Raw genomic sequence first — 23,628 nt, forward strand, 5'->3', positions numbered from 1 at the left:
TTTTTTTTTTTTTTTTCTCTAGTGTATACTTAAAAAAGAAATAACCCCCTCTCCCCAAAGCAATTATCTATTGCGGAATTTTACATTTCGAATGGGTAGGCAATAATGTTGTCCTTTTTTCCCCTTACCTTTTTTTTCCTTCATTCTGCTCATCCTTCCTTCATTCATTAATTTGGTCATTCATATGGTCATTAATTTGGTCATTCATATGGTCATTCATATGGCCATTAATTTGGTCATTCATATGGTCATTCATATGGTCATTCATATGGTCATTCATATGGCCATTAATTTGGTCATTAATTTGGTAATTACTGTGGTCATTAATTTGGTAATTACTACGGTCATTCATTCGATTATATTTTCCTTCTTTCCCATATAATAGCTAGCTAATTAAAAAATTTTTTTTTTTTTTTTTTCTTGCTTGGCTAGCTAAATTATGAACTTCATGATAAAACTTTTTTTTTTTTTAAATAAATGGTAAATTCGTTCGTATCCGATGAAAACAAATCCTTTATACTCTGTTGAAGGGAGCAAAACGTAGATAAAAATAAAGGAATAAATAATATATGGGGCTAAAAATAGTGGTTCATTATATTGAAGGGGCACGAGTTAAGATAAAAAAAAAAAAAAAATACGTATGTATACCTATCTACTATAATATATATATATATATATAATATATAATATATTAATATTTTATTTATTTTATCGTTGTGAGACTTCCCTTTTACTTACCAGTATGTTTCTCCACCCTTTGTCTTTTATGCTCACAAAATTCAAGTTATACTCGTTCCTTAAAAATTTTAATTTCTTGAGTATGTAGTTTTTTATTTTTTTCAAAACGTCATCCAGATTCATATCTTCTTTTACTCGCACTGGTATGGTTACATTTATTTTGTCTTAAATGAATGAAGCGATGAGGAGGGGATGTTGCAATGAAGAACAAAAAAAAAAAAAAAAGTTTACATATACATATATATATATATATATATGTACATATGCACATGTACATATTTACATAGCTGCTAAATTTACGCGCTGCTCGTTCCCGTTGGCGCTTTTCCGTTATACCGTTAGAAAGCAAAAAGTTCAAGTGTCCATTTTCCCTTTTCCTTCTTTCATGAAAAGAAATATTTTCTTTATTTAAATATCGATTTATTGTTTCCACATAATTGTTATGACTTGTGCAGAATTTTAGGAAACTGTCCTCAACTAGCTCCTCGGTGATGAACGACACGATCTTGAGGGGGGGACATCGTATTTGAGGAGGGGGAAAAACGGAAAATAATGAAATAAATAATGAGATAAATAATGAGATAAATAATGAGATAAATAATGAGATAAATAATGTAATAAATAATGAGATAAATAATGAAATAAATAATGAGATAAATAATGAGATAAATAATGTAATAAATAATGAGATAAATAATGAAATAAATAATGTAATAAATAATGTAATAAATAATGTAATAAATAATGAGATAAAATAATGGAATATATAACAAAATGAATGGTGTAGAACGAAATGGAACAAAATAGACCAAATGATGAAAGTGGGGGTGCAAACTCAGTGGACATTTTGTCAACGCAAGGAAATCACTGACAAGGTACTTCCCCTTTTTTTCTTTTTTTTTTTTTTTTTTTTTTTTTTCATCTATACCTTCTCCGTTGCTAAATATGCTAGGGTGTTTTTTAGCAAATTCGTTGTGACTTCATTGCACCATTCCAATTCTTCTGCTTTTTTCAATTCGTTTCTCTTCAACAAGAAAAGATGAGGAAATGTGAAATATACATTCTCAATAGAGGGAAAATACACATGTATGTGCATACACGGATACGTACATACATATACATATATATATATATATATATATATATACATATACATACATATGTACATATGTGTACAAGTTCGTGTCTGTTCTTTTGATGCTGCCTCGAGCTTGCTTTTACCTCATTAGCGAGAGAAATGTTTCGTGTTATTAAGGCATCTATCATATTACGAGATATTGAAAATATGTTTATCTTTTTAAAAATGTCGAAGAACCTAAAAGAAAGAGATGAGGAAAGATTAACATATAGACAGTGGTGTGCACATTAAGTATGTGGGGGGTTCGTTTTATGGGTTAATCATCACTGAGGAAAAGAATTTACGCTCTATTGAATTACATAAGATTAATAAAAAAAAAAATAAAAAAAAAAATAAACATAAGGAGCACGATAAAACATAAGCGAAACGATATATGTTAGCAAAAGGGAAACATAAACAGCATGATGAACATAGACATAAGGGGACCACCGTTGTGAACTCACTTGGACATTTCACTCATCTCGTCCATCACATGGAGGTTTTGTTGCTGGTAGTCTACGAGATTAGAGTAGGTCTGTTTATTCGTTTGGTCGTTTATATTAACCATTTTACTCTTCTTATCAATTTGTTTAACATTTTGTTCATATGTAATTTGAATTATTGCTTTGTTCAGAATTTTTTTAGTTAAATATTTTGCAAAATGAGATATTTCGTCTTTTTCATATTGACTGGGAGTTTGGGTAAAATTGATTTTTTTATTATTTTCCTTTTTTGCTTTTATCTTTTCATATAAAAATGAGCCATCATTAGTAAGAGTATTTAATTCTTCATTTGTTTCTGTTATTTGTGCTGAGCTGTCTGCATGTTGTTTTTGTATTATCTGTGCTACTAGATTTTTTCTGTATTGATGGATGTTCTTTTCGTTAATTTGTAGCAAGTTAGTTGCAGAGGAACTTGCGTGATTATATACGTCACCTGAACTGTGATTTCCGTCTTTATTATCACAAATGCTAGAAGTGTTAGAAGCGTTAGAAATGTTAGAGATATGAGAAATATTGCTACTATTAAAATTTCCATTATCATTATTATTATTATTATTATTATTATTATTATTATTTTTTATTTTTTTTTTTTTTTTATTATGGGTGGTGGCCTGTAAGACACTCCTGTTGTGAGGTCTTTGTATTTTTTTTTCTTTCTCCTTATTAGACGCTCCGACTGAGTGATCGGTCTTTATTTTTAAATTTTTGTTTATAAAAGTGTCGTATATCATTGAATACATTGCTTTTTTGTCTGAATCTTGACAACTTACTACAGTTTTTGCATTTTTTCTTTTTTTCTTTTCTAGTGATAATTTATCAAGTATATCATCATCACCTCTATTACTAACTGTTGACACATTATTGTTATATATCCCTCTTTTAGAAACACTGCGATTATTTAAATTTTTGTAGGCGTAACTAACACAGTTTATATCTTTTTTTAATAATGTTTTGTCAACATTTATTAGATAATTTTTTTTTTTTTCATCAATGATACTCTCATTGTGTTTGTCTTTACAAAATATGCTGTTCATTTTTTTTTTCGATTTAGAAATTATGTCGCTTAGAATTATGATGGAAGAAGCTGTTTTCTTTTCCTCGTTTTTCTCTTCAGCAGTTTTTGGCTCTCCCTTTTCTCTCTCTCTTAGATTCATTATGTAGTTTATTCAGTTTGGTGAGTTGTGCGTGTAATTAGAAAAGAAGCGGATGTAGTGATCAGGAGGTAAGGCGATGGTGTAGTGATACAATACGGTTTAGTGGTAATATTTTGGTCATACTAACAAAATTGGAGGAGTGGGAACCTAGTACCAGTTATGTCTCCCATAAAGGATGAGCTTCCGTTTCATGTTTTTGTTTTACCTTTTGAGATGAATTACGGTCATGCACACATGTGTGTATGTTGGCATATGTATAATATGTGTTTATATATATATATATATATACTTATGTGCATGTGTTCATATTCATATGTGCATTTACATTCGTACACGCCTGTATACTATCCATGCAAACCGCAAAAAGGTTCTTCCTTCGAACGCCTTGAGGATAGCAATTTTGTTCGCTTATTTGAACATATTTATTGTGGAAATTCGCATAAGTACGCAAGCATATGTATATGTAAGCTCATGTGTATCTATGCATAGGTATATAAACGTGTGCGCTAATGTATACGCAAAGCAAAATACATAAACGCACAATCAAAAGCATAAAAACGAACACACCCATACGCGCATTTACGTACTTCCCATTGGAAAATAGCCTATAAGGGATTCTACCTTTTAGGAGCTTTACTCGTCGGTTAGTTTTTCCTCTGAGTCTTTCACTTTTTTGCTTATATGAACAGTCATTTGGACGCACATTTTTTATCTCCTTTTCCATTTGCCCAAAACGTTGGCAATTCTGACTGTGTGCAGGCGAAAGAGCGCGCGATATGCATTCCTCAAGGGGAAAAAAAAAAAAAAAAAAAAAATATACTCATATGCATTATACTCATTATATGCATTATACTCATTATACACATTATACTCATTATACGCATTACCCTCATTATACGCATTACCCTCATTATACGCATTACCCTCATTATACGCATTATACTCATTATACGCATTATACTCATTATACGCATTATACTCATTATACGCATTATACTCATTATACGCATTATACTCATTATACGCATTATACTCATTATACGCATTATACTCATTATACACATTATACTCATTATACACATTATACTCATTATACACTTTATACTCATTATACACATTACATTCATTATACGCATTATAATCGCTAGAGACAAATGATTTATATTTTCATGCATGTAGGAAACGTCCTAGAATGAGCATAGTAGATAAATTAAAAAATAAAAAAAGGATAAAAAGTTGATCATTTAAAAAAATTGCATTGTTTCCTATATCACATGCTTCCGTATTTGAAGGACATATCCTGTTCATATTGTACAGTCGTCGGAGCTCTGCACAAAGAGAAGAGGCCCCCTAGGGTAAGAAAATTCGAAATTAGGGCATATCATATATTGCTGAGGATTCTTTAGAATATTTTACTACAAAAATATTTATAAAACATAATTACAAAGCTTTTCATATCAACATTTTTTTTAATTTTTTTTTTTTTTTCTTTTTTCACGTACACCATTATTTTAGCCTGTGTATGGATTTATATGTTCATTATTCCATATATGTATGGTTTATTTAAATATTCATATATGAATATGTGCTTATGTACAACGACTTTTTATGAAGAGGTGGCGAACACTTGGGGGGAGTTAACTTTGTCATTCATGAGTTAAATTAGCTAGGAACTCAACACTAAATTTCTCATTTGAGTAAAATGTTCTATATTTACCCACTTGGATGTAGCAGCATACATACATATGTGTGCATATATATATATATGTGTACATATATATATGTGTGCGGGTATATATGTGTGCGTGTATATATGTGGGCCCTTGCGCAGGGAGAGAAACGTAGAGTATCCTTGTGAGTCTGCAAAATGGCGGAAGACGTAAATAGAAAGAACCAACTTGAACATGAGGGGCTAGACAAAAATTATACAGGTACACACATCCATTCGCGAAGGCAATATCATTTATGTAAACGTTTCTAGGTGCATTAGTGTAGTCGTGTATTAAGTGAATAGGTGACAAACCAAAATGGCAAACATAGTTATAGCAGAATTGTAGAAAAATTAAGCCATAAATAAAATAAAATAAAATAAACAGGTGAAGCCAAAGTAAAGTACAAAAATGGAGACAAGTTCATTGGGGCATTTGACAATGGAAAAAAGTGTAAGGGTAAATATTATTACTCAAACAAAAGTACCTATGAGGGTTTTTACTTGAACGAAAAGAAAAATGGACTAGGGAAGCTTACGAAAAATGAGTTGGAGTTTTATTACGGTAATTGAGCGTGAGAAGAAAATTTCAAAAATTTGGGCATGAAATAGTGGGCATGTTCTTTGTATCATATCTTGCGCCATATTTTGTACCTTTTTTTGAACCCTTAATTTTTTCTTTATCCTTTTCTTTGTTTTTTCTTTTTTTTTTTTTTTTAATTTTTGTATACACAGGCAATTTTGAAAATGGAAAAAAAAAAGGGGTAGGCTTCCAACGATATCCTAACGGAGACTTTTACTATGGAGAATGGACAAATAACAAGAAAAATGGCAAGGGAATTTACTTCTTCTTTTCGACTAAGGAATATGTTAAAATGATGCGTGCGCCCATATAAATATATATAAATGTGCATGTGTGCATATACATACGTATGTATGTGTGTGCGCGGGTGTATATGTATGTACGTATGTATGTGCGTATTCATATCTCAAACGCGTGTGTGTGTGTGTGTGTTTATTTTCTCATCAGTATTTCGGAGAGTGGTCCAAAGGAAGTTTCACTAATGGCGATTGGGTACTTTCACATGAAGTAAAATATGTCGGTTCATTTTTTAAGGACAAACCAAATTTTAAAGGATATTTTCTCTTTTCGAATGAAGCAAAAATAAACATTTTCTTTGAGCAGTTATTTACTATTGCTATGAGTGAGAATGAGGAGAGTAAAGAAAGAGTGGAACTACTTTGGAGGAACATATAGACCAAAATTTTACTCGCACTTGATACCGTACAAATGGGAAGATGCATACACACATATGTATATATTATATATATATATACGACTACATACGTATATGTATGTGTATGCATATATATAGATAGATACACGGTTTTGCGAGTATATAGCTATATACGTAAACGTGAGTGAATGTGTTCATGCACCTTTTCTTTGCCCTCGTTTTGCACATCGCTGAGTATTCTCTTGTATTAATAGGCTTAACTTTATTTTTCATTTTGTTACATCCATCTTTTTCGACATTTATCATAGTTTGTTCATTTTTTTACCTATCCGCAGTTTTTCCCCCACGTTTTTCTTTCCTTTTCCTTTATTACTTTTTATTATACCATACTGTGCTATATTATACTGTATTATGTTATACTGCATTATGTTATGCTGTATTGTGTTATACTGCATTATGTTATGCTGTATTATGTTATACTGTATTATGTTATGCTGTATTATGTTATACTGTATTATGTTATGATGTATTATGTTATACTGTATTATGTTATGCTGTATTATGTTATACTTATTTTTTTTTTTTTTTTTGGACTTTTTCCTGAACTGAGAACGAGACAAAAAGTGCTTTGTACGATTAGAATAAGCAAAAATTTCCCCTCTGCTTTTATCTTTCTTCGTTTATTATTTTTTTTTCCCTTCGTTCCTTCTCCTTGTCGATCTTACCTCTTTTCTTTTTATATCCCTAAATAACACTACGGATACACATTAATGTAATAATGCAACATTAAAGAAAAGACGAAATAGAAAAATAAAATGGGCGCATATAATTTAATTCTTCTCAAAAAATTTTAAAAGAGTTAAAACTAAAGTGCACAAACATGTACACCCCTATGTGTGAGTACATGTATATATGCATACACCTGTGAACGTATTTCTTTACCATTTGAATACCCCCCCCCTTGTGTAATAATTAGGATGAACAAGACCCTACATTGCACATCGGTATCTGAATTACGATCGTCGAAAATATGTGAAGCCATAAACAAGTACTCGCTTAGCACGTTAAACTATAACACTAGTAGAAACGTCGAAACAGGAAAAGAGCTTGACAGTGCGAGTGACAAAACATTCTGCTTAGATGGCATATCAGAAGAAGAGGAGGAGTTGAGGACCTACAGCTCCATTGTAGTAGGCAAGTGCTTATTGTGCGAATCGATTAACACTGCTCTGAGTGATTAACACTGATCGGAGTGATTAACACTGCTCGAAGGACTTAACTTTGCATGGGGAGAATAAGCTTGTTTGTAGGCAGTTCAACAGTGTGCGCATTTGGGCATATCCTTTCCTCCCCTGGTCCCTAAGTCCCAACCTATGCCCTCAAAGCAATGCACTAAACATTTTTAAGTGAACTTCTTTCCCTTTTTTTGTAGACAATGAATGGTCAACTATAAGGCTCAAGGATACCAAAGAGAAATGGCCAAATTGTGAGTTGAGAGGGGAAATGAAAGGAGGTAATTTTGTTTTAGCTTATTTATGCTCCTGTTTTATATGCCCACATGATACAGAGAACTTATATTTTATTATTTTTTTTATTTTTTTATTTTATTTTTTTATTTTTTTTTTTTATTTTATTATTTTATTTTATTATTTTATTTTATTATTTTATTTTATTATTTTATTTTATTATTTATTGACACGTTTGTGTGTGCATATTTAATCCCCTCTGAAGAATCCCACCATAGGTCGATGTTGAACTTCATCATAGAGCAAAACAAAAACATCATAACCAACACAATAAATATAAGTGACAGTATTTTTAATGTTTTAAAAATTATGGAGGATACAAATAAATCAAATGAATTAAATTATTTGATGAGAAAAATTGAGCATGAAGATATTAAAGAGTTAATTTATGTAAATACAAAATTGTTTATGTTACAAGTTCGAAAAATATATCAAGTCTTAATTGATCTTCAGATAAGTGGACTATGTAACTATGGGACCAAAGTAGACAAAGTAAGCAGCACTTATAGACACATTGTCGACAGTGCAAAAGAAGCTGAACATGTTCAGAATAAAAAAGACAAAAATATTAATTTAATGGTTAAAAAGTATATTATTTTAAAAAAGTACTACAAAAAATTATGTGAAAAGTATAAGATGGAAAATAATCTTTTAAAGAGAGCTTTCATCATAAACGCAAAATGTTGCAATGAGGAGTACCAACAAAAATACCCTTTCCAGATTGATGGCATTTGTACAGGTATTTATATAAAGGGGAGTACAAATAGGAAGAGAAACAGAAAAATAAAAAGAAGAAAGAAGTTTTTGCGTTCTCGTGGATTCCTCTTATACAAAGGTTCTTTTTTTTTTTTTTTCTTTTTTTTTTTTTTTTAATGATACTATTTTTATACAATTTGACATACAATTATATTTTTAATGACTCCTTCATTTAGAAGTAATTTCATATGTTAGTAATGATTCTTCGTATTTGGGACTTCTATTTTATTTGTAGATATTTTATTTGTAGATATTTTATTTGTAGATATTTTATTTGTAGATATTTTATTCGTAGATATTTTATTCGTAGATATTTTATTCGTAGATATTTTATTCGTAGATATTTTATTCGTAGATATTTTATTCGTAGATATTTTATTCGTAGATATTTTATTCGTAGATATTTTATTTTATTATTTTTTTTGTGCCGTTCTTCTTTTTTAGTCTCATACATGAACAATAAGATATTAAAGAAATACAACCAACCTGGAGAAGGTGATAGTGAAGTAACCCCTGACGTAATAGATGGCTCCAAAAAAGTTCAGGTAAATTTAGAAAAATGCAATGGAAAATGTTTGTTCTTGCTAACTGAAAATGAGAAGTTACCAAAAGATTGTCTTGAAAGAACAGATAAAGGGAGGCCTTCAAATGGGGCATCTATCAATGTTGATGATATTTACCAGACTAATCAGGAAGATTTACCTGCACTTGTAAATTTAAAAAAGAGTAATAAAAATAAAATCGGACTTGCATGTACGCATGGGCCTGCGGAGTGCAGAGAGCTGTTTAGGAAGAAGAGAGCACAAGAGGAGGGTGAAGAGGAAGAGAATGAGAAGGAAGAAAATATGATGGAAAAAAAGGAAGATGACAAAGATAACAAAGGTGATAACGAGAATGGCCTTGCAGGCATACAAAATAACAAGAGGGACGATGATAATTATATTACCTTTGAAACAAGACTCGGTGATAACAGTAAAAGTGTAAGTGAAATGGAAAAAAATATAAGTGGATATAAAGATATAAATACACATGTGAATATATTTGATGAAATCTGTAAGCGTAAAGAACCTATTCATGATGAGTCTAACCAGAAGGAATTTCAAACTAGATTTAACGACAAAGAAGCAGTAGTAGTAGAATCTAGCGTACTAGAGGAGAAAGGGGAAAAAAAAAGGGCAAAGGGTGAGAGAGAAAAGAAGTGGAAAGTAAGTCAGCGTAAGGAAGAAGAAAATAGGGGTTTAGATTCAGACAAAGGGAAAATAATTTTGGATGAAAATTCAAAGGAAAGCGACCACTTCAGTGTGCAGGAAGTTGGTGAAGCGAAACATGTGAAACATGCGAAACATGCGAAACAAGCAAATCAAGCGAAATAATCTAAATGATGCTCAAAATAAAGTAACGACAAATAGAAATGCAGCGAACAATATGGTTGTTCTTAAGAATACATCAGACATACTTATTGATGAGGGGAGAGCAGACGGCGTTGCTATGGAGTATAGGAAGAACTGACCCATATATATGTGCACATGGAATGTACAATTTTATGTGGAACGCAAATTTTTAGTGAAAAAAACTCTCATAGTAGCAGTCTTTAAAGAAACCCCAAAACTATCAGCGCACAGATATGCTTAAGAGTTAGTAGTCCCTGTAACGAATGTAAGGGGGAAAAAGAAAAAAAAAGCAAGCAACAAAGTTTAAAGAGTTTAGACATATTGCAGTTTACGAAAGAGACTTACGGAAAAGTGGTGTACTCTGTCTTTTTCATTTTTCATTATTAATTTTTAAATTTTAATTTTTAATTTTACACCAAAGAAAAGGGGAAGGAGCCTATCTGGTCTTCTCGCAAGTATATGCATGTACACACACGAGTATATATACATACCTTTTTCTACTGCGCATTGTGGTACTTTTTTTTTTTTTTTTTTTTTTTTTTTTTTAACTCTATTCATGAATATCAGAGCAACTCACTTTTTCTCATGTGATATTGATATAGAGCGAAATTCTTGCACGTCTAACATTTTGAAGAAGATATGATGACAAAGCGTGCATTAATTTTCTCCCCTCCTTTCTGCATGAACGTGTATATGTACCTGCAGATATGTATGCTTATGTGTATGTACTTATGTGCACTTGTATGTGAGCACGCGTCTCTAACGCAGCAAACATTGGAAAAAATGACTTGACGTATGAATTGTGAGAAGAGAGGAAAAACATAGTCTCACCAATGTAAATTTTTATAGAGCAAGTTTAAAATTCGTAATCCTAAGGAACTTCTTAATCTTGCACTCGTTGTTCAGAAATATTTTATTTTTTTTATTTTTTTTTTTTTTTTTAACTAGCCATTTTCGGCAATATTGCTAGTAGAAAAAAAAAAAAGAGAAAAATTGAACAAACAAATACATGCGTATACAGGTATATATATATGTGTGTGTTTGCACATACATACATATATATATGAACTAATGGAGAGCTTAAATAAGACACATCAAAGAGGTATAACAATAAAGAGCAGCGAAATGGGTAAACACAAAGGAAACAGGAAGAACGAATTCTTGAAAGAAATTAAAAGAATAAACTCAATGATTTGTGTATATGATAAACATATAGACTCGTGTAGGAATAATAAAAAAGAGTTTTACCATCAATTGTCTGTACTGATAGATTATGATAACATGGTAAAAAGAAAATATGAAAATTACGAAAGGGAGTTAAAAGAGTTCAGTAAGGGTAAAGTATACATAAATAATGTTAAAGGTGATAATAGAAAAAGAAATCAGAATATAAGTGAGCATGCTAGGGGAGATCGCGTAGATAAAATAGAACTCAAGGAATGTAAGAAAATTAAAATGGAATTAAAAAAAAGTATAAGAGAGTTGAAAACTCAGAAACGTAAATGTTTAAGTAATTTAACAAAATGGCAACTTGTTTATAATATGAAGAGACATAAACTATGTAAAAAAATAATAAAGAAATGTATAGGGTGCACTGAGAAGAAACTATCAGAAGGAAAAAACATCCAAAAAACGTATTCGTTAAATTATGATGACAGAAAAAATAGCAATATTAATTTTTGTAGAGCGGACTCAGCTGAAGGTAGTAGAAGAAATGGTGCTTCTTCTACCTACATCGATAATAAAAGATTAAATCTATTTAAGCATGAACATTTTCGAAAGAAGGAGCTATTACTACTTTCACTTGAAGAAGGGATAAAGATGGGAAAACACAACTCGAACAGTGCAAGGGGATTCAGCAGTCCTGCCATTTGCTGTAGGAAAGGGGTGCATATGGAAATGCCTATTTCCATCACAATAATTAGAGGGATTAGAAGCACTGGCAGGGTTAGAAGCACTGGCAGGGTTAGAAGCACTGACAGGGTTAGAAGCACTGGCAGAGTTAGAAGCACTGGCAGAGTTAGAAGCACTGGCAGAGTTAGAAGCACTGGCAGAGTTAGAAGCACTGGCAGAGTTAGAAGCACTGGCAGAGTTAGAAGCACTGGCAGAGTTAGAAGCACTGGCAGGGTTAGAAGCACTGGCAGGGTTAGAAGCACTGGCAGGGTTAGAAGCACTGACAAGGTTAGAAATGTTAAAGAGGAGGAAGCCGTAAAAATCGAAGCAAGCGAACAAACAGGAATTACCACAATTGGTGTGTATGAACTATCAAATATGCTTAAAGAAAAAGTTGATGTAAAATGTAATGATGATGTAAGTGTAATAAAGGATTCGGAAGCAAAGAACTCTTTGAGCATTTCACAGGCGGTTGTACAAGTAAGAGGGGAAGAAGTAGAAACAAATACCGACAAGAACAACAATATAGAGGTACACGTCTATCCAGTGAAAAGTGAAAAAGGTGAGTGTATAGATGAAAACAAAAATGAAGACGGAAGGAAAGTAAACACAGTAACAAGAAAAAATGATGGATGTGAACCCAATGAAGTAAAGAAAAAGTACATTACCACCAATGGCTATAATATCCATCGAAAGGAAGAAATTGAAGATAAAGAAAAATTAAATATTGTACCATATGTGCCAAATGGACCAATTACATCAAGTGATATGACACTTATTAACTATGTAGAGAGGGCGAGCAAATGTAAAAATGGAAGTCAAATATTTGTAAGTGCAGAGAGGGAACAGGGAATGGAAGGCATTGAACAGATAGAGGAGTTAAAGAATAATTGGGATGAAAGCATAAATGAAAAATTAGAATCTCAGATAATAAACATGGTTAACAGTACTCAGGATGAAACAACCAAGTTCACACAAGTGAACAGAAACAACGACATAGTGAAACCTCTCGTTCAACAAAATAGATCCAATATCAAAGGTGAAGAAGAGGGAGAAATAAAAAATGAAAATTGTAAGAATGAACATATAGATTCTGATAATAAGAATATCAAAATATACACTTCAAATGATGAAGCGGTAAATGGTAAGGAAACGGTAAAGCAGTCTTCCCATAGGGTATCGCCAAAAAAGAGTAAAAGAAAGAGGAAAAAACATAAGGCGGGGGGAGCTGAAAATAAGATGGGAGAAGGGGAAGATAAGGTGGGAGAAGGAGAAGATAAGATGAGGGAAGCTAAGAATAAGGTGGAAGAAGAGAAAAATATGGCGGGGGGAGCTGAAAATAGGATGGGAGAAGAGGAGGATAAGGTGGGGGGAGCTAAGAATAAGGTGGAAGAAGAGAAGAATATGGTGGGGGGAGCTGAAAATAGGATGGGAGAAGGGGAGGATAAGGTGGGGGGAACTGAGAATAAGATGAGTGAAGGGGAAGATAAGGTGAGGGAAGCTAAGAATAAGGTGGACGAAGAAAAAAATATGACGGGGGGAGCTGAAAATAGGATGGGAGAAGGGGAGGATAAGGTGGGGGGAACTGAGAATAAGATGAGTGAAGGGGAAGATAAGGTGAGGGAAGCTAAGAATAAGGTGGACGAAGAAAAAAATATGACGGGAGGAGCAAAGGGTAAAGCGGGGAAAGTGAAGGATAAGGCGGTTAAAACTAAGAATAAGAAGGGAAGTACAGATGCCCCAATGGACACAACTTCCCATGTGGAACGGAAGAAAAAAGAATTCAAAACAGATGGTGAAACAAATTTGCAAAGTACGGAAACTGAAAATGAAATTGTCCACGATATAATGAGTAAATATTCGCAGACACTACAGTACACGAGCTTTTTAGATTATATTAAAAATAAAAAGGATCAAGCATAAAATGGGGGTAAAAAAATAGTAAGGAGTAGTTTTTTTTTTTTTTTTTTTTTTTTTTATAAACGTAAAATATTATTGCAAATCTTAATGTTTACTACTACGTACATAAAAAAAAAAAAAATAATAATAATAATAATAAATAATGCAGTAAAAATAAACTTACTTCCTCATATATGATCACGAGTGTATACACACATTAGTATGCATATATTTATTATGTGTACATATATCCTTCTTTTTTTAGACGCATTTTATTATATGATTAACTTGTACGCGGAGTGAATAGCAACGATTCCTAGGGACAGGGTTGTATAAGAAATGCTTCTAAAATTACACTGATGCATTAATTGAGATAACTCATCAGGAGTTAAAAATGTCTGTATGCTTTCTGCTAAGTATTTGTATGAATGCTCACTATTTGCTACTAATTTCCCGAGTAAGGGAATAAAATTATTTAAATAAAATTTATAAAAAATATTTATAACATCACAATTTACTTTGCTAAATTCAAGACATAAAAACCTTCCACCTGGTTTTAAAACTCGATGTACTTCTTTTAAAGCTTTTGGAATATTTGTAAAATTCCTTATACCAAATGATAAGGTAATTATATCTACTGAATTATCTTCAAAAGATTTTAAATTTTCAGCATTTTCAATTAACCATGTTATATATTTGTCATAATTTAAATTCTTTGCCTTTTCTATTCCTACTTTAATCATATCACTATTAATATCACAAACAATTATGTTGGGCATATAATTTATGCACATCTCATCAGACAAATATTCACTATAACTGTTATTACTACTTTTTCTTTTTTTTAAATGATATTTATATTTTTCTAATATTCGAAAAGCGATGTCACCTGTACCTCCAGCTAAATCTAAAATTTTACAGGAATGCATTTTTCCCCCATCCTGTGATGCTGAACTTTTTTCCATTCCCTTTTCATATTTTTCCATTCCCTTTTCGTATTTTTCCATTCCCTTTTCATATTTTTCCTTATCCCGTTCATATTTTTCTCTATCCTGTTCATATTTTTCTCTATCCTGTTCATATTTTTCCTGACCATGTTCGTATTTTTCTCTATCCTGTTCATATTTTTCCTGACCATGTTCGTATTTTTCTCTTTCCCTTATATGGGGATCTTCTGAATATTGTTCTTCATTCCACATTTTGTGAAAATTTCCCATTTCCATGTTCTTATCTTCATTTATGGTATCCCTTTTATGTATGTACATTTCTTCTTCCATATTATAACTATGATATTTTAAAAATAAGTCTAATTCTTTTACCAACTCGTTCTTCCAACAGTGGTGCAAGCGCAGACTCATCAAATCGTTCATCAAGTCATATTTATTTGACACCTTACTGAATAAGTTGTTTACAAGCTTTGATTTTATTTCCTCCGTTACTTTTTGAAATCCAAAATTGTACAGCTCTGCATTGGAGAAGTTCAGAAGTTGCAAAATTACGAAATTATGATAGTATGAAGTTTTTATTTTTCTCACATAAACATACGTTTAAAAAAAAAAAAAAATTATGAACGGGACAGGTTTTTACAAAAATAGCGAAAAAAATACTGCACATATTTATACAGATTTGCGCAAAGTGTAATGCAAAAAAAAATAAAAATAAAAATAATCGATGTTACTTTCATTGCTACTGAAGTGATCGCTTTTTGTGCTATATGACTTCAGTTCCCTCCTTAAAAATGAAACCAGATTGTTTTTCTTTCTGAAACGGTTATAGTTGTAGTAATCGCATAATTTTTTAGCTTTCATTTTGGATAGAAAAAACTGTCAGTAATTTTGTTAAGCGGATTGTTCATACGTAGTGTAAAATCGAAAAGGCCGCGGTGGGGGAGGAGGAGATGATGCGATTAAGAAAAAATTAGGAATAGTTACTTTTGATACTAACTTTTGCCTTTTAATTTTGCTCCATTCTTTTGCCTTTTAATTTTTTCCATAATTTTGCTTACTAAATTGCGCCTTACTTTTACTAAGCACTGCGCTATTTTTCGTCCCAACTATTTTTATATTGTGTTCTTTAAAAAAAATATAAGCAAAAAAATCCGGGTGATAATTTTTTCTTTTCTTTTCTTTTCTTTTTTTTTTTTTTTTCCTCTTCTACATAATAAAACATTAAAAATGTTCTGACTGTTCAGAATTTTTAATAAATTATTTAAAAAAGTTGTACTAACATGTTTAAATGATTTATTCATCGCAGGAAAAAGGGTAAATTCCATGTGAAGCTACATACGTACAGTTACAGCTATAGTTAAAAAGTATGGGTAAATATCCCCGGCGGTGATAAAATTATGTGAGTACATATGTGTGTATGTGTGTATGTGCATATGTATGTGTGTATGTGCATATGTATGTGTGTATGTGCATATGTATGTGTGTATGTGCATATGTATGTGTGTATGTGCATATGTATGTGTGTATGTGCATATGTATGTGTATGTGCATATGTATGTGTGTATGTATGTATGTATGGGCGTAAGTATATCTTTTCTTCTTTGCTCCCGCCTTAATTGAAGCTTTCCATGAGAGAAAAAAAAAGATGTATAAATGTTTTGTAAAAAGCATAAGGAGCAAAGCATTATTCAAAAGAACATTGTGCAACGTTTCGTATGGGTACTTAAACTTAACAGTGCAGGATAGGACCATGCCATATTTTGAAAATTTAAAAAAAAATATAATTTATATTAACAATTCGAAAGATTGTAAAGAGTGTATAAACGAAATTAAGAAAAAATTTTCGAGCGAAAAGCAAAACTTCATTGGTCTTGATATAGAAGGGTACAAAATAGGAAAGGATGGTATAGTAAGTATTATACAAATATGTGCTGATGATATTTACATTTTTGATATATATAAATGCGATAATAGCTATTTATTTATTAAGTACATAAAAGACCTATTGGAAGATGAGAGAATAGTAAAAGTAACCCATGACTGTAGAGAAGATTGTTCTATACTATACAATCAATACGATGTAAGACTAAACAATATTTTTGACACACAAGTAGCATATAACATACTTTTAAAAGAAAGGAAAAAAGAGATGTACCAAATAAGTTTTGATGATTTATTATATAAATGTTTATTGTTAAATAATAATCAAAAAATTTATTTTCATAAAATGATTGCACTGGAACAGAAAATATATCTACAGAGACCCATATCGAAAGAGCTAATTCATTACGCTGTTCAGGATGTGTTATATTTGAAGCCGCTCATGTTGAGTCTAGTGCACATGTTAAGTGGTGTACATAAAAAGGAACACACGGGAGAAAGGTGTTCTAAAGTAGTGAGAACAGCGCATGAAGAAAAGGGGGAAGTAAAGATATCGGAGGAAAAAGAAATGAAAACTTCGATTGTCGCTAATATATCAGATATCGACATAATAATGCAAGTGATAAAATGCAGTCAAAAGTATATTAATTATCAGTCATTAAATTCACATATTAAAAGTGAAAAAGAATTGCAAAAAGGGATGACACTTGAAGGTATGGTTGTTTCATGCAATAACATAAATATTTATGTTAAGTTAAATATGAGCAAAAAGGGAGTTATAGCAAATTGTTTACATCATAAATATAATATTGGTGATATCGTTAAATGTGTTATCCTAGGTTTTGGTACTAACAATTATATCAAGTTGGGATTATATGATTCTTCCATTTTGTAAAATAGCTAGTTGGTGCATTGTTCAGTTGAATGTAATAACCTCGTTCAGGTGCACGACTGTTCAACCCTGGGGGGAAATTCGCGCGCGCGCAAACAAGAGTCCATACGTGCGCTTATACTTTTGCGTCCCTTAAGTATACACATAGATAGGCTTGTATATATATATATATATATATATATATATATACATATGTGCACACCATGGAATGCCTTATTTTATTTTATTTTTTTAATTGATACACATAAGTATATACACCCTTTCAATGTAAAAAAAGAAGTGGCCGGAAAATATTGTTATACGCGGAACATTCAGCACACGTGTGTTAATGGAAAACTCTTGTTATGTTTTTATGTAAAATAACATGTCCCATTTCTTAGACAAATCAAATTCTTCAAAATGGCGAGATTATTGAGAAGACAAAATTAAAATATGAACTGTTCATGTAATAATAATTCCTCAAAAAAAAAAAAAAAAAAGAAAAAAAGGGGAAGGTACAAAAATAGGGCCTGTAGTTCAAAGGGGTAAGCGGCTTATTTGTTCGTTTGTCCATTTGTTTGTCCATTTGTTTGTCCATTTGTTTGTCCATTTGTTTGTCCATTTGTTTGTTCATTTGTTTGTCCATTTGTTTGTCCATTTGTTTGTTCATTTGTTTGTTCATTTGTTTATTTATTTACTATATTTTTTTTTTTTTTTTTTGAGGTACTACTACATGAACAGTCAGGAAAATAAAAAAGGGAATGATTAAACAAGTAAAAAATAAAATTATAAAATGTTAAGATAGTAAAATGAAAAAGCTTCTTAAAATGGGGAACTTAAAAAAAATGCTATCTTGCATATGCACCACCATATTACAAATATAGCTTTATAAATCTCTTTTAAAAAAATGTATGTTTATTTTGTTTTACGTTTCCTACTATAGTTTGTGTTTTCATTATATTTTTTTCTCTTTTGATTCATTTTACCATTTTTAAAATGTCTCAGGGAAGTATATGTTATGTGCACCTTATTTTTATTCCAAATGTACATAAATTTTTTTTTATTTTTTTTTTCTGAACGATAATATATCATATGAGTAAAGGTACATTTCGGATGTCTTCCCTTTTTTCATAATGAAATAGAAATACCATTACACATAAATATATGCAAAGATGAAAGAAGATTAAGACAGTTTCATTTACCAAAAGTATAAAAAGAATGAACATCTTTTAATGCAACCTATTTGTACCTTGTTGATCAAAAAACAAACATGCACCAAACGCATTTAGAAATGCACATCCTTTAGGATATCATTTTTTTTTTTTTTTTTTTTTCTGTTACTATCTTCATAATATTGCTTGGGGTAAATGGACAGAAAAGTGCGTACATATATGTTCATTTAACGAAATTACAATTTTTCAAAAAGATTAATATTTTACAACAACTGCTTATACATTGTTGTAGTAAGTACTTGTGTACACGTACACATGTACACATATGTACGTATAATACAAATTCTTTTTAAAGTCAGGCATGGCCGTAAGACGTTTACATATATGGTAATCATAGTTACATACGTTAAGGTACTTTCACATATGGATATTTACCTTTCCCTTTTTACTTTCCTTGATTTATACCAATATAGACACATACACATATATATATATATATATATATATATATATATATATATATATATATATATATATGTGTATGTATTTATATGTATGAATGTTCACATATGCCTGTCCATTTTCATACGTGAAATGTACGACGTCCAGTAACATACAGTTTGTATATAATATCGTTGCAAATATTTATGCAGAATATTTCAATTATAACAAGGTACTTGCAAAAAATTACCTTAACAAGGACGATACAAAGGTGGCTATATAATATATTTTTGCGATACATGCTTAATTGTTCCTATGCTAATAATGAAAAATATAATACGGTGCGATAAAAAAAAAAAAAATAAAAAAAAATACAAAAATACAAAATAGGACAAAATGAGAAAAAGTAAGACAAAATAAAACACAACACTAATAATGGCAATAATAGCAATAATAGCAATAATAGCAATAATTGCAATAATAGCAATAATTGCAATAATGGCAATAATAGATATTATACAAATAGAAACCAAAAAATAGCTTTTCAAAAAAAAAAATAAACAATACTCAGGCATTAACTTTAACAATAACTTTAGCACTGTTTTGATATTCAAATTGAGACGATCGAGCAGTAGTAAATCTACTATATAATCGAGTCCAAAACAAGAAAAAGGCAAAAAAAAGGTAGAAAAAAAGGAAAAAAAAAGGAAAAATAAAACAAAAAGAGGAAAAATAAAACAAAAAAAGAAAAGAAGAAAAGAAGAAAGAAGAAAGAAGAAAGAAGAAAGAAGAAAAGATGAAAAGATGAAAAGAGGAGATGAAGAAGAGATGAAGAAAAGAAGAGATGAAGAATAGAAGAGAAGACGAAAAGATGAAAAAAAGAAAAGAGAAGAATAGAAGAGAAGAAGAAAATATGAAAAAAAGAAAAGAGAAGAATAGAAGAGAAGAAATGATGAAAAAAAGAAAAGAGAAGAATAGAAGAAAAGATGAAAAGAAGAAAAGAAGAAAAGAAGAGAAAAAAGGAAAAATGTAAAAATGGAAGAAAAAAGGCTCAATGGAAATATTTCACGCAAGTTAGAAATATAGCAATAAAACAATGTTACCCCTTAGTTTCCAACTTCGAGCTGTAGATGCAAAAAAATGAATAAATAATTAAATTAATATAAACAGGCATAAACTCAAGGTATAATAATAAATGTTAATTTTTTTTTCAAAATTGGTCGAGTTGTCAAAAGCGCTTAATTAAACAGTAGTATCTTACATTTTACGAGATAACCATACGCTTTGTTGGGACTTAAATGTATACGTGTATTTTTTTCATACATATATATATATATATATATATAATCATATGCACATATACACATTTATATGTGCATATTTATATGTACATATTTATATGTATATATTCATTTGTTTATAATCATATGTATAAATATTAATATGTATGTATTAATATGTATGTATTAATATGTATGTATTAATATGTATGTATTAATATGTATGTATTAATATGTATGTATTAATATGTATGTATTAATATGTATGTATTAATATGTATGTATTAATATGTATGTATTAATATGTATGTATTAATATGTATGTATTAATATGTATGTATTAATATGTATGTATTAATATATATGTGTTAATATGTACGTGTATTTATGTATGAAAAAAGTGTACGTAAAAATTATAGGCAAAAATAAATGTATAAATGACGAATTAAATAAATATAAGCGAATTAAGGTATAATAATAAAAAAAAAAAAAAATTACAAACAAAAAAAATATAAAAAATTATAAACAAAAATATAAAAAATTGAACACAAAATTGGATGAAAAATTAATTTAAAAATCGAATAAAAAATTAAATGAAAAATCAAATAAGCATATTTTAAATTAGAAATTAAATTACGTTATATATTTTATATGTATATATGTATATGTATATATGTATATATGTATATGTATATATGTATATATGTATATGTATATATGTATATGTATATATGTATATGTATATATGTATATGTATAACATGTCAAATATTTCCTAAACTGTAGAAATATAAAAAGTACGAATTTTTTTTTTTTTTTATCAGTAGATTTATGTAATTAACGCAATTTTGAGTTGTTTATCCGGCACAGTAAAATCATATACGTACAAACGCGTATGTATAAATATATATATACATATGCATACATATATATACATATACACATAAATACATAGTAACACATTATTATGAGTGAACACATAATTCAGTTATAAGTAAAGGCTTACAAGTGTGAGTATATAGCTATAAATAAAGGTGAGTACGTGTATATATATATATATATATATATATATATATATATATATATGTAAGCTACAGCATATATATAAACAAGAATATAGACGTAAAAGTACGCATAAAAAAGCGTAAACTAGCATAAATATATAGACATATTTCTCAAATACACATATTTATGTGCGCTAACTTATTTACGGAAACACTTGTATGCCTAAAAATTTCGAACAAACGAATAGATAACATAAGATGAATAAAAGTAGTAAAGAAATATCCTCAGGGCCGTGTGCAATAAATGAAGAAGATAAATTTTTTAATACGTCATTTAAATATGTATTATCAGCATGTATTGCCTCCTTTATATTTGGATATCAAGTGAGTGTTTTAAATACAATAAAGAATTTTATAGTAGTGGAATTTGAATGGTGTACAGGTGATAATAGGTTGGATTGTCGTGAGAATACTATTAAGAGTTCATTTTTATTAGCATCTGTTTTTATTGGTGCTGTGATTGGTAGTGGGTTTTCAGGGTATTTAGTGCAATATGGGAGGAGATTTGCAATACTAGTAATATATTATTTTTTCGTTTTTGTAAGTTTTTTAACATCAATTACTCATCATTTTCATACAATTCTATTTGCTCGTTTGTTAAGCGGCTTTGGTATTGGTCTTATAACAGTTAGTGTGCCATTGTATATTTCAGAGATGACACATAAAGACAAAAAAGGAGCATATGGAGTTTTGCATCAACTTAGTATTACGTTTGGTATATTTATAGCTGTATTGCTAGGACTAGCCATGGGTGAAGGACCGAAGGGTGAATCAAAAGAGCCTTTGGGAAATTTTGAAAAAATATGGTGGAGGCTTATGTTTTTTATGCCCAGCATTATTTCAATTGTTGGTATATTTCTTTTAGTAGTATTTTTTAAAGAAGAAACACCATATTTTTTATATGAGAAAGGTAAATTGGAAGAGTCAAAAAAAATTTTAAAAAAAATATATGGTAGTGATGATGTAGATGAACCTTTGAATGCAATTAAAGAAGCTATTGAGCAAACCGAGTCAGCTAAAAGAAATTCTTTATCCTTATTAAATGCATTAAAAATACCATGTTATAGATACGTTATATTATTGGGATGTATTTTATCCGCTTTTCAACAATTCACAGGTATAAACGTTTTAGTCTCAAATTCAAATGAGTTATATAAAGAATTTTTACCAAGTGAATGGATAACAATTTTAAGTGTTATCATGACTATAGTTAATTTTTTGATGACTTTTCCAGCTATTTATATCGTTGAAAAACTGGGTAGGAAAACTTTATTATTAGGGGGATGTTTTGGTATTATATGTGCTTATGTACCTACAGCTATAGCAAATTTAATAAATAAAAATTCAAATCCTGTGAAAGTAATATCTATAGTTGCAACATTTATTATGATTATTTCATTTGCTGTGTCATATGGTCCTGTTTTGTGGATTTATTTACATGAAATGTTTCCTTCAGAAATAAAAGATAGTGCAGCTACATTAGCTTCACTAATTAATTGGTTATGTGCAATTATTGTCGTTTTTCCATCCGACATTATTATTAAGACATCTCCTGCAATACTTTTTATTATATTTGCCGTTATGTCAGTCGTTACTTTCTTATTTATTTTCTTTTTTATTAAAGAAACAAAAGGTGGAGAAATTGGAACAAGTCCATATATTTCGATGGAAGAAAGGCAAAAATACATGACCAAGTCAGCAGTTTGAGTTTTTTTTTTTTTTTTTTTTTTTTTTTGCACACATTTTTTAAAAAATAGAATATATATATATCTTTATATATATTCATATCTATCTGTATCTATCTGTATCTATCTGTATCTATCTGTATCTATCTGTATCTATCTGTATCTATCTATATCTATATATCTATATATCTATATGTATATTTATGTGTATCTATGTATATTTGTACCAGCTTGACTAATACAATTTGAATATGAAGCAGTGAATGGAGGGATTTTGCAAAAAGATTTGTCAAGATATGTTTTTTTTTTTTTTTTTCTTTTTATCTCTATTTTTGCCTTTTTTTTATATGTATCTTTCCATTTTT

The 23,628-nt window shown here is 29.9% G+C and overlaps 9 protein-coding genes across 9 annotated transcripts; 6 read left to right on the top strand and 3 right to left on the bottom strand.

Annotated features, from left to right (window-relative positions):
- Positions 1–160: 160 nt before the first annotated feature.
- Positions 161–3,512, bottom strand: MKS88_001205 (uncharacterized protein; the record flags this gene model as incomplete). Its single annotated transcript, XM_067219868.1, has 6 exons — positions 161–385; positions 739–902; positions 1,039–1,243; positions 1,667–1,762; positions 1,960–2,053; positions 2,320–3,512. The coding sequence occupies 6 exons, from the start codon at positions 3,510–3,512 to the stop codon at positions 161–163; spliced, it is 1,977 nt and encodes a 658-aa protein (XP_067075132.1).
- A 157-nt stretch (positions 3,513–3,669) lies between these two features.
- MKS88_001206 (uncharacterized protein) lies at positions 3,670–5,162 on the bottom strand (the record flags this gene model as incomplete). Its single annotated transcript, XM_067219869.1, has 5 exons — positions 3,670–3,717; positions 4,150–4,261; positions 4,333–4,656; positions 4,787–4,840; positions 5,110–5,162. 5 exons carry the CDS (start codon positions 5,160–5,162, stop codon positions 3,670–3,672), a joined length of 591 nt encoding a protein of 196 aa, XP_067075133.1.
- A 217-nt stretch (positions 5,163–5,379) lies between these two features.
- Positions 5,380–6,478, top strand: MKS88_001207 (MORN repeat protein; the record flags this gene model as incomplete). Its single annotated transcript, XM_067219870.1, has 4 exons — positions 5,380–5,443; positions 5,609–5,785; positions 5,956–6,089; positions 6,251–6,478. The coding sequence occupies 4 exons, from the start codon at positions 5,380–5,382 to the stop codon at positions 6,476–6,478; spliced, it is 603 nt and encodes a 200-aa protein (XP_067075134.1).
- A 957-nt stretch (positions 6,479–7,435) lies between these two features.
- On the top strand, positions 7,436–10,113 carry MKS88_001208 (uncharacterized protein; the record flags this gene model as incomplete). Its single annotated transcript, XM_067219872.1, has 4 exons — positions 7,436–7,691; positions 7,891–7,971; positions 8,190–8,819; positions 9,185–10,113. 4 exons carry the CDS (start codon positions 7,436–7,438, stop codon positions 10,111–10,113), a joined length of 1,896 nt encoding a protein of 631 aa, XP_067075135.1.
- Positions 10,114–11,202: 1,089 nt separating this feature from the next.
- Positions 11,203–13,947, top strand: MKS88_001209 (uncharacterized protein; the record flags this gene model as incomplete). The annotated part of the gene is made up of 1 exon (XM_067219873.1): positions 11,203–13,947. The coding sequence occupies one exon, from the start codon at positions 11,203–11,205 to the stop codon at positions 13,945–13,947; it is 2,745 nt and encodes a 914-aa protein (XP_067075136.1).
- Positions 13,948–14,198: 251 nt separating this feature from the next.
- MKS88_001210 (2-methoxy-6-polyprenyl-1) lies at positions 14,199–15,731 on the bottom strand (the record flags this gene model as incomplete). The annotated part of the gene is made up of 2 exons (XM_067219874.1): positions 14,199–15,388; positions 15,602–15,731. 2 exons carry the CDS (start codon positions 15,729–15,731, stop codon positions 14,199–14,201), a joined length of 1,320 nt encoding a protein of 439 aa, XP_067075137.1.
- Positions 15,732–16,515: 784 nt separating this feature from the next.
- Positions 16,516–17,646, top strand: MKS88_001211 (3'-5' exonuclease; the record flags this gene model as incomplete). Its single annotated transcript, XM_067219875.1, has 1 exon — positions 16,516–17,646. One exon carries the CDS (start codon positions 16,516–16,518, stop codon positions 17,644–17,646), a length of 1,131 nt encoding a protein of 376 aa, XP_067075138.1.
- Positions 17,647–20,079: 2,433 nt separating this feature from the next.
- On the top strand, positions 20,080–20,387 carry MKS88_001212 (uncharacterized protein; the record flags this gene model as incomplete). Its single annotated transcript, XM_067219876.1, has 2 exons — positions 20,080–20,264; positions 20,366–20,387. The coding sequence occupies 2 exons, from the start codon at positions 20,080–20,082 to the stop codon at positions 20,385–20,387; spliced, it is 207 nt and encodes a 68-aa protein (XP_067075139.1).
- Positions 20,388–21,776: 1,389 nt separating this feature from the next.
- On the top strand, positions 21,777–23,285 carry MKS88_001213 (hexose transporter; the record flags this gene model as incomplete). Its single annotated transcript, XM_067219877.1, has 1 exon — positions 21,777–23,285. The coding sequence occupies one exon, from the start codon at positions 21,777–21,779 to the stop codon at positions 23,283–23,285; it is 1,509 nt and encodes a 502-aa protein (XP_067075140.1).
- Positions 23,286–23,628: the final 343 nt, after the last annotated feature.

Source organism: Plasmodium brasilianum, chromosome 4 (genome assembly GCF_023973825.1).
Source record: "Plasmodium brasilianum strain Bolivian I chromosome 4, whole genome shotgun sequence".
In the NCBI taxonomy this organism is placed as follows: domain Eukaryota; phylum Apicomplexa; class Aconoidasida; order Haemosporida; family Plasmodiidae; genus Plasmodium; species Plasmodium brasilianum.